Source organism: Cebus imitator, unplaced genomic scaffold (assembly GCF_001604975.1).
Source record: "Cebus imitator isolate Cc_AM_T3 unplaced genomic scaffold, Cebus_imitator-1.0 Scaffold172, whole genome shotgun sequence".
Taxonomy (NCBI): domain Eukaryota; kingdom Metazoa; phylum Chordata; class Mammalia; order Primates; family Cebidae; genus Cebus; species Cebus imitator.
The window spans coordinates 1925608-1937151 of record NW_016107487.1 but is presented as its reverse complement, the minus strand read 5'-3'; the positions used below and the strand labels follow the sequence as shown (position 1 = coordinate 1937151).

Here is an 11544-nt window from a genome sequence, read left to right as displayed (position 1 = left end):
TCTCAAAAAAAAAAAAAAAAAAAAAAAAAAAAAAAAAAAAAAAACTAAAGAGTTTTTTTAAAGAACTTAAAAATAATGAACTGCTTAGAACTCCACTCATACGTTTGAATATCAAGATCAGAGAGGAAATAAGAAATGAAATTAAGATAAAAAAATCCATCATGTTTTGTTTTTTAAAATGCTTACACATAATACTTTATTATGACTTAAAACAATTCCATTTTCTCACACTACTCAGGATGAAGTATGCTTTTCCACAGAATGCAATGAGATGTGTGTGCAAACTATCATACTGGCTCTCTGAACCATTACAAATTGGTAAAAGGCAAAATCTAACCTTGAACATTTTTTTCCTTCTGATGTCCAACTAGCAATGGCCAGAAATAGTGAGTTCTGATAGGAAAGCCTTCCTCCTTCATAGCCTTCATTAGGTTTTTTGCCAAATCTGAAAGAGAGATCGTAATATATCACAAAGCTAACTCAGCAAAAGTTCCTTAGGTTGGCTTTAACTAAAAGAGTGTAGTACCAGTTTTATTGGCTAGCAAAGCACAAGAGAGGGTGAACTGCAGAGGAGAGGAGTGCATCTGGACTTCCTTTAACTTCTTACAGTAGTCTGTTAGCTTCTCCACAGGCTGTGGGAAAAAAGTCACCACATTAGCTGGATTGGCAAACATCCCACCATTTGACCTGCTGCAAATATTCTATCACTTCTGAGATGAGCAATTTAGACCCCACATCCTCTTTCTACCCGAAAATCTTGCAACACAAGAACAAGGTTGTTATAATGTTTACAACTGGTCTAATCTCAAAAACGTTCTTATATTTTAAAGAATCTTAATTCACTGCCAACTACACTGCCTACAAAATAAAAGTAGACAGAATACCGTATTCATAGTCACACAGTGTCGTAAAAAAAAACTGCCAAAGTCACTTAAACTATCTTCCTTTGATACAGGGCACGCTAGTAGAATTTGCAACGCTGTATCTTCTAATTTTTCAGTTACTAAAAGTAAGATGAGGTTCATTGCATCTGGGAAGAAAACAAAGACATCTTTTGTTAGTAAACTGAACAATATTTTTACACTGCAACCAATTCACTGATACTAAAGACAAAGTAAGAATTGCAAACATCAAAAGGATATATCTGCCTAAATAACAACCAAACACTAGCAAATCAAATCACCCCATGTGTTCATTAACTCATGTTTTCTGGCTTCTTAAACTGACTTTAAGTGTTCTATGCTTACCTCCCGCAATGCCTGTTGTTAGAAAATGTCCTTTCCATCATATAAGAATAGCAATTCAGCTTTTTATAAAAATCATATAAAGGTTTTTAAAAACTACCTGGAATATATCTTCTTTCACATGTAGCTTTTCCCAAAATTTCTGAGACATACTGAGGATACCCAGCTTTAGCGAAGCTAAAAATAATTTGCAATAAATCACGGTCCATAAGGTAAAGCTCAGACTGCTGCACCTTCTCCAGAGTCTATAGAGAATTCCAGAAATTAGAAGACCAAGTTAGAGACCAGTATTTTTTATTTAAGTATTAAAGCTAAATAAATTAAAATACCAAGATTCAAAAACGCAGGAAAAAATACCACCTAAAGGTTTAGGACTTCTTTTAAAAAACAGGAAATATTCTAATTCAACAGTAACTGTTATATATCAGCCTCAAGATACTAAACTATAGTAATTCTCCATAAATACTACTCTCTGCAAGGAAACATCTCTGAAAACAGGTATAAACTACACTTTCCCGACTCATGTAAAACATAACACAAATTTTTACAAATGATTTTAAAGTATGTCTATTTAGACGTAAGTCATACCTGCCTAACATGGTCAATGTCACCCTTCTCAGCATATGCATTCAATAATGCAAGGTATGTGTCCAGACCAGGCTCAATTCCAGCCCCTCTCATCACTGTGAGAATGTTTTCGGCATTCTCCATATCGCTACATGTTAATTAAAAGAAAAAAAACAGATTACTATGCTCTTGCCAAATTTAATACAGTTATTCAAACTCAAATATGTACTTATTAAAATAAAAAATGTGAAGTACCATTTGGAATTATGTCAGAAAAGAACAAATGTATATTGAACTGGTTATATGTCTCTGAAATAATAAAGATCATAAACATCTGATCGCCTCACAAAAAATATATAATAATTGCACAGATATTAAATAACATATACCCTCTTACATTAAGTAGGTTATGACTCAGACTTAACTTCTGAGGTAAGAATAACATTTAGTAAATTACTCTTCAAAAATAAAAATATTTTCCAGAGCAGTTACTTCAGATCAAGCCCAATTTATTTCTTTTTTGAGACAGAGTCTTACTCTGTCTCCCAGGTGCGATCTTGGCTCACTGTAACCTCTGCCTCCTGAGTTCAAGCAATTCTGCCTCAGCCTCCCAAGTAGCTGGGATTACACTAATTTTTATATTTTTGTAGAGACAGGGTTTCACCATGTTGGCCATGCTGGTCTTGAACTCCTGACCTCCAGAGATCTGCTGGCCTCGGCCTCCCAAAATGCTGGGATTATAGGTGTGAGTCACCACACCCAGCCTCAAGCCCAATTTCTAAAACTTCAAATAACAGATTTACGGAACAAATGTAAAAGCACATTATAAAAATATTAGTATGCTCTACCTCACACACTACAGTTTTTTTTTTTTTTTTTTTTGGAAACAGAGTCTTGCTCTTGTCACCCAGACTAGAGTGCAATGGCACAATCTCAGCTCGCTGCAACCTCCGCCTCCCAGGTCCAAGCGATTCTCCTGCCTCAGCCTCCTGAGTAGCTGTGATTACAGGCACCTGCCACCACATCCAGCTAATTTTTATATTTTTTAGTAGAGACAGGGTTTCACCATGTTGGCCAGGATGGTCTCGAACTCCTGACCTCGTGATCTACCTGCCTCAACCTCCCAAAGTGCTGGGATTACAGGCGTGAGCTACTGTGCCCGGCCTAGATTTTTTTTTTGAAGGAGTAGACAAACATATTTTAGGAACTGTCTATAATAACGTTCGATAATTTAAACCCCATTTAACAAACAAAAAAGGAGTAAAAAGACCACTTTAGCATCTCAGTCATCTATCACTTAAGAACCAAAATCTTAGGTTGAACATTACCCAGCTCTGGCATGCCCTGTAATAAGGGAATTGAATACTGCCTCTGTGATTGGAAGATCCTTAGTTTTCATAAATCCAAGAATCTTGCTGCAAAGGAAAAACAAAGATACTCATTGGAAGTGTTTGTCAAGAACACTCTTTACAACATGAGTAGAATTAGGCCTTGAGTAACTTTTGTTTTTAAAATATAATAGTAATACATACTTATTTTAGAAACCACAAAGTTAAGAACTGATCCCTTTGATCCCCTTCCCACAAAACCCCACTCTATAAAGTATCAATAGCCTGAAGTACTGTTGATAGAAATACTAGGAGATTTTTAAAAATCTGATTATGTGATTTGCCCTACACTACTAATTATACTTTTAAAAGCATAAAGTTTCATAAGATTCATTTAGATAAAAATGAAATTATGTATTCTAATTTTCCCTTATTTCCAAAACCTTCCATTCATAATTAATAATAAATTCTACATAAGCAGAGAAATGGTGCAACTGATTTTCTATTAGTCAGTGGGCTAAAGAGACTACTCCCAGGTTTATAAATGAACACAGCTTAAATGGCTAAGAACATTTCCCTTAGGAAACATTTAAAAAAAAAAAAAAAGCAAAGTTATTCATAGCTCAACAATTTAATACCTCTAACCCATTAAATCAAATTTTTAATTAAAACAGCAACTTTTACTTATATTTTCCCTCTTACAAGATAATTTTATATTTTATTTAAGTCATATTACCAGGTGTGCTAGGTTAAAATAGTTCTGAAACAATTTCCCTCATTAGGAAGAAGCTTTAAAAGAAAAAGTAAACAGACAGATGTACAAATTCGTTCACTTAAACATGTTCATACAGATCCATACCTGGCACCTTCAATATCTCCCATATTACAATAAGAAGCAATCAACCTCTGGTATGTCACCTGTCAATGAAACAGGCCAGTTAATTTTAAATACTTTTTTTTCTGGGTAAATAAAAAAATAGTGGCTGTGAAAATAAATATTCACAATAGCAACTACCTACTCGATTTGGTTGAATGTTTGCTTCCTCCATTTTTGCCAGGAAATCAGTTTGTGAGAATTTATGTTCATTTTGAAGATAGACTTTAAGTAAAGCATTATAGTGACTCACATCATATACAGCACCTACAAATGAAATTAAAAATGAATTTTTAGAAAAGCATTGAAAATCCTATGCTTTATCATAACTGAAATCAAGTGGACCTAAATTTAACAAACAAAAAAGAGTAAAACTACCACTTTAGCATTTCACTCATCTATCTTAGCACTCAGAATTATCTATATATTCTGTCAAACAGAGCAAGCTAAGCATATAAGACAATAATTACTGAATTACTGTATAGTTACAAGTAACTGCCTATTCAGATATTAAAGGCCTCTTACTTATGAAGCACAAAATTATCTTCCTGTTAGAAAATCCCGACAATACTCCTATATTTAAAAGCGACTAAGATTTTTCTACATAAAGTAGTCTTCACATTACAGACACACTGTGACAAATGGATTGTGACTGCAGTACTTTTGCACAGTAAGACTTTGTTGGCAATTCTGCTTATTGACTAACTAGGCCACTCAAAGCCTTCATTTGAAGGATGCATTCCATTTTCAGCTGATGAACATGATCTATGGTCTGCTTTTGTTAATTATCTATATTCCAATGGCCTTTGTTTTCTTTGTATCCCTACTGTTTAGGGTCACATCAAATAAGGTTACCAGACAGCCTTATTCTACTCAGTCATGACATCATGATCCTTATATGAATTTTGTGGTTAACATGTCTCACTACATTTTCATGAATTAAATTTCACATCTTTATTCAACTCCTGTGACCATACAGGCCTATGGTCAGTATCTGGGGTCAGACTATGAGATTCTAGACAGCAGAGGCCTGTTACAATAAATTAATACATATTTTTATCTTAACAGATATGTTCCTTTCATACTTAACTATGTTTCAGGCACTATGCTAAGTGTTCTACATATAGCGGCTCACTTAAACTTCACAACAACTTTGAGACACTTCGCATGCCCATCTTACAGACAGCTCAGCTCTGTCAACATCTCATTCTGTAATTTTGGACAAGTTACTTAAGCTAAAAGATCTCTTAATAGTAACACACTGTCATCTTTCTACGGAGGTACTAATGTTATTATTGGTGTGTAATGCTCTTTTCTGTTTTAGAATGGAACCTTTTCTGCATGTATTTCTCCCAGTTCAATGACTTACTGGCATACAGAAATTTCTAATTTTTAGAGATTCAATACTTCACTTTACTCCTTTTATACTTATAAAATGCTTTTCCATTCTGAAATTCAACATTTATCTACAGATTTTTAAACTTAAAAAAAAAAAAAATCAACTTATCAAAATGTATTCTAGATGTACTCAAAACTGAAGAAAGAATCTGTCTTTATCCTATAGTTTTTTTACATAGGTCCTACACGGTTTTTTGAAGGACAGTCCTAAATATTTTATTTATTTGTGGATATACTTTATTGGATTATTTTAACCATTTTCTTTTATAACTAGAAAAGGTATGGATTCTCAAACATTTAGTTAAGTCCAGTTAATTACTGTGAGCTGATCTTCTGGGATTTTATAGAATAAACAATCACAACATCTAAAAATAATAATATCTTGTACTGTTTCACATCTTATTTCATTGCATTATACATGACCATTGTTGGTTTTAGATTTTTAACACATTAAAGAAGCATCCTTTTAAACTTTAAGATTTTTTAAAATCAGGAATGAACATTAAATCTTATTGACTGATCTTTTATCAAATTTTCTGAATATGTACCATGTTACATGGCTTAAAATTGAAAAGACATAAAAAGGTAGAGTAAAACCTGTATCCAGTGTTTATCATCCTTCCAGAAATATTTTAACATTGTATACACATGCACATGTATAAACAAGTTTGTTCAAAATGGTATCATACTACACATACTGGTCTACACCTTAATTTTTATTTATACTCTGGAGAACACCCCCATTGGTATATAAAGACCTTCTTCATTTCTTAAAACAGTTACATAGTAATCTATTTTATAGGCACTCCATAATTTATTTACATTATCTCCTAGATAGGAATATTTGAATTGGTTCCAATTTCTTACTGCAACAAACAAGCCACAATGAAGAATATCCTTTTGCATATGTGAGTATATCCATAAAAATGGAACTGCTTAGTCAAATGTTATGCACATTTATAACTTTGACATACAAACCACTATTTTGTTCTTTTTCAACTTACCATACTTTTAAGTAATACTTGTTATGAAAAATTATTTATTGTTAATGCCCCTAGATGTCACTATACCTCACCAAATAAATATTACTACTAAAAAATTATGAATCAAGTAGCCCTTTCATAAAACTGAATTACAGCATTTATGTAAAGAAACACTGTTTTGCAAAAAGAAAAAATATCTACACCTTTTATAAACATCATATATTTAAACAATCATACCCAATTCCTGAAGTTTGTCCCATATCCTATGAGCAAATTCTGTTCTCTCTTCAAGCTTTACTTCAGGCAACAGAGAACCACAGCTACGTAGTAGAAGCAAGGCCTGATTACTACCTGGGCCACCTACAGAAAAAAAGGTTAATGGATAACATTTAACACAGTAGCAATATCATATAGATAAATAGCAAAATTTAAACAGAAATCTATAAATATTCAAAAATCTTCTGGCCCAAATTGAGAGTATCCATAAATTAGAAAATTCTATCCTAATGCACAATGTTACTAAGTTACAAGTCAACCTTTTAATGTTATATAATCTGCAAGGCTGTATTGAATACAAAAATACAACCAATCTAATTTATAGGCAGTACTTCCTACAATTCAAAGGCTAAACTTCTCAGTATCTTATGAAAATAGTATAAAGCAGTGTAATTAACATCCATGAATAGAAAAGTTAGGTCCATAATCAATTACAATATAGGCTTACTTCTCCCTATGTCTATAAGCTTTATCCACATATGCCTGAAAGCTGACTTTAAACAAAGCAAAAATAAACCACTTACAGTATGATTCCATTTATATGAAATATCTAGAGTAGGCAAATCTACAGGGACAGAAAATATACTAATTGTTGCCTAGGTCTGGAAGGGATGAGGAGTTGGGGAATTTCTTTTTGGGGTGATGAAAATGTTCCAAAATTGATTGTGGTGATGGTTGAAAGAGTAAGTCAGAGATAATGTGACACAGGCCTTTAAATGTACATAACTATAGTAATAATTGATTCTTCTTTGGTATTTCTCACCATCAGATTTTATATCTAGGCTTCTGAATGTGTCTGAAATCCATGAATGGGCTTTAGGAAGCTAGTAAATCCTCTTAAACCACAGGCAAAATTATGCATGTGTTTGCACAAGGCTTTTGGGGGTTGGGGCAGGGAGTGAAGGACCTATAGCTTCCATTAGGCATTAGTAACCCAAACAGATTTTTAGTAGCTTATTGAAAAATGAAAGGAAAATAATGGAAATCTGTCATATGTAATCATCTTACAGAAACCCGACACTCTACAACAGAAGATAAGAAAAACTACTATCTTCCAAGATAATTTATTACTAAAAGTGACTCCATAAACTTGGAAAAGCAAAAAGACAATTCCTATTTGCTGATTTGAAATAAACATCTAGGACAGATGCGGTGGCTCACGCCTATAATCCCAGCCCTTTGGGAGGCCAAGGCAGGTAGATCACGAGGTCTGGAGTTCCAAACCAGCCTGGCCAACATGATAAACCCCATCTCTACCAAAAATACAAAAATTAGCTGGGTGTGGTGGCGCACGCCTGAAGTCCCAGCTACTCAGGAGGCTGAGGCAGGAGAATCGCTTGAACTCAGGAGGCGGAGGTTGCAGTGAGCCCAGATCGCACCAGTGCACTCTAGCCTGGGCGACAGCAATATTCTGTCTCAAAAGAAAAAAAGCAGCATCGAAAAATGTTTTCGTTACTCCAAACTTTGCCCAGATGAGTTGACAAGATAGAAATCACAATCATAACCCATAAATGGCAATCAACAGAATATAAAAAAGAAAATTTAAAGTATCAAATAATGTACTCTGAATGAGCTTACCCTCAAACAAGTATTTATTTAGGCTGGTGCAAGAGTAATTGCAGCCATTACATTCAATGGCAAAAACTGCAATTACTTTTGCACCAACCTAATATTTAAAACTTTCTTTTTTTTTTTTAAAGACAGTCTCTCTCTGTCACCCAGGCTGGGGTGCAGTGATGCAATCTTAGCTCACTGCAACCTCTGCCTCCTGGGTTCAAGTGATTCTCGTGCCTCAGCCTCCCAAGTAGCTCAGACTACAGGCACATGCCACCATGCCTGGCTAATTTTTGAATTTTGCTAGAGATAGGGTTTTACCATGATGGCCAGGCTGGCCTCGAATTCTTGTCCTCAAGCAATCTACCTGCTTCCCAAAGTGCTGGGATTACAGGCATGAGCCACTGTGCCCAGCCAAAAATCAACTTTTTGAACAGAAAATTTTGAAATACCTGAGCTGCATGTGTTATCAAAGACTTTTTGTAGAAGTGTCTTTGGAATGCGGCCAGTTCTTCTAACAGAACTATCTAGTCTCATTAGCGCCCAATCAAATTGACTGGTAACCCTTCTGTAAGAAAAAGTGGACTCCTCTCGAATATCCTTTTCTTCGGCAGCAATGACATATAGCCTGGCTGGCCGCAGTAGTCCTCTAAAAAATGAAAATATAATAGTCAGTTGCTATCTATTTAGGTCATTTTTTGAACAAAACTTACACAATTTTAAAATTAGTTATTAAACACCGAAAATCACAGTACAATACCAAAAAACAGAGGTATGAACTAATAGGAAAGAAAGTTTTCGCTTTTGCTTTAGATAAAATCATATCTACACATAAATTATATACATAGTAAATCTCCTGAATAATTGAGAGCATCTTGATAATCTTGAATTTCAAATGAGATGGAAATATGGTGTTTTAAGTGTTTTTTAAATCTCTCTTAACCAAAACCAGGTAATGAAAGACAATGATGCAGTTTATGCTGGAATGCTCTTCTCACCTCTGTAAATAAGAAAAGAGATCTAAAATATACCCAAAATTTTTATAACTACCTTTAAGTTTTCTAGGTATAAGCTTACTATGAATTTAAAAGAAGACCAATGTCCAAGTTAAAACTATGCAGTTTTTTTTTTCCAAAGGATCATTTAAGCCCAAATAACTTCTAATCTGTCTAAATAAAGTTGAAATGTTTTATAGTGATAACGCTCTCAATTCTTATCTGCTGTGCAACTGTCAAAATGTTAGCTGAATTCTTTCCCAATTATTTAAAACAATGCCACCAAAAATAAAACTAGGTTTCTAGTGTTACACATCATTAATGGTAAGGAAGCCAGAAGGGAAAGAAAAATGATTACAAATTAGGCAGTCTTCTTAGAATAGCACATTATGTGTTAATAAAGAGCATGCAATCTTTAAACCATTTAATATTTTAATAATGGAATCTAATATGCAAGCCAAATGCTAACATGAAATCTGAGGTATTCTAGGCACCTTTTTAAATAAACACAATTTGTTTTTGGATAAGCAGAGACTGACTAGGAAAAAACTAACAATTTTTTAGAGTATTTTTAGGTTTATAGAAAAATTGTGCATTAAATAGAGATCTCATATACTTTCTTCTCTAGGCTATTCTAGTTCAGAATATAAGCTGTACCTGATTTTAAAATATCAGACAAAAAATAATTCTTACGTGTGAAGGAAACCCTGTTACCAATCTGAGTTGAATTTAAAAATGCTTTTTAAATTTCTAATTCTCAGAGGTTTCCACATTTATTCCAAATATCTTAGTTATAGCAGCCATTATACACTAAGTATATAATAACTAAATACAGTATAATCACATTTTTTGGACACGTGCACATTTTCATCACAATGGTGACTTTAAAAATAAAACTGCTCCATTTCTATCCTATGTTATTAATCTGAAAAACAAGTCAAAAATTGAATGATCAAGTATGTGATATTGTACTAAAGGCAGCTATACTAGAGGTTTCACCTAAAGGTTATATAGAACACAGAGGCTGTAACTGATACTAGATTAGAAATTCTACCACTGTGATCTGGGAGAAATCATGACTCTGATCATTAGTGATTCCACCATCTAGATGGAAAATAACGGAAGAAAATCAGGACACTGATTAAATGAAACAATGTCTTATCTTTGTAAGACCAATGATCAGCACATTGTAGATGGTTAATTGACTCAAGTTTGTTAAATGAGCTGAATTAACCTACAAACCACAGAAGATACATTCTTACACATAATATTTCTCCCTTTCTTCCAAAAGGCATTCATCTAGTTGCTGTATCAGTTGTTACTAAACCATCCCCTTCTTAATGTCTGGCAAGCACAAAGTGACATTATTTTAAGTATCCAGGACAATGTGTCAAGTTTGGAGGTGTATGCAGTAATATTGTTCAACAACAAAAGTTGATTAATAACAGAAATTTCAAAATTGTGAAGTCTATTTGCCAAAATTTTTTTACACAATGCAAATCTGATAAACTGTTAATGAGCAAAAATTAAACTTCTGCTACAGAATGCTTTTTAAATGTAAGAGGAGACAAACTCAAAATTCAGGTAGAAAACAGATGTTTATAAACCAGCATATCATTGTGAACATCTTAGGCAAATTTTTCTCATAAACATGTCTTTAATGCAGCTGAGTCTTCCTCACGTAAGTGTGCTTGGCTTTAGTGAAGTAGAAACATGAATCTATTATAAAATAAACTGGGGGAGGAAGGATTACATATTTAACCAAGGAATTCTTCACTCTTCAGTTATATGGTCCAGAACTTATTCACTCTGTTCTGAAAATAAGAGTTTCACAGCCTGGAGTAATGGGTATGCTGTGCCAGAAAGGAAAGGACAAAACAAGTCCAGGGGTGAAGCGGGTCCCTGCAAGAACCCACTTCAGGCTTGCACAAGCTGGAGCACACTGCCTCCAAATGCTAAGGACCAAAATTGATAACCACATAAGGAGAAATTACTGTATCATCTCATCCAAGTATCATACTGGCTCCTTTACGCGTCTTAAACATCTCAGGTTCCTTCCACAGACTCGGATACCTACCACCAATATTCAGGTTACTCGTAAATGTTTTCTCATAAAATCTGGCATTTAAAGTTATTTTTCTCAGTTTTTTTTATTCTTTAATAGAAATGATCTTATAGTTGAGTGTCTATTAAAAAAATATATATATAGCCGGGCGCGGTGGCTCACGCCTGTAATCCCAGCACTTTGGGAGGCCGAGGCGGGTGGATCACGAGGTCAAGAGATCAAGACCATCCTGGTCAACATGGTGAAACCCCGTCTCTACT

The 11544-nt window shown here is 34.1% G+C and overlaps 1 protein-coding gene across 1 annotated transcript in view; it reads right to left on the bottom strand.

Annotated features, from left to right (window-relative positions):
* Positions 1-11544, bottom strand: part of LRPPRC (leucine rich pentatricopeptide repeat containing) — a 113617-nt gene that overhangs the window by 89183 nt on the left and 12890 nt on the right. The window contains exons 2-11 of the mRNA XM_017544847.2: positions 8677-8873; positions 6632-6754; positions 4159-4280; positions 3999-4057; positions 3140-3226; positions 1833-1959; positions 1345-1489; positions 885-1030; positions 527-632; positions 338-445 (exon numbers count right to left, since the gene is read on the bottom strand). Of these exons, the coding sequence (XP_017400336.1) occupies positions 338-445; positions 527-632; positions 885-1030; positions 1345-1489; positions 1833-1959; positions 3140-3226; positions 3999-4057; positions 4159-4280; positions 6632-6754; positions 8677-8873 (1220 nt within the window). The remainder of the gene's footprint in view (positions 1-337; positions 446-526; positions 633-884; positions 1031-1344; positions 1490-1832; positions 1960-3139; positions 3227-3998; positions 4058-4158; positions 4281-6631; positions 6755-8676; positions 8874-11544) is intronic.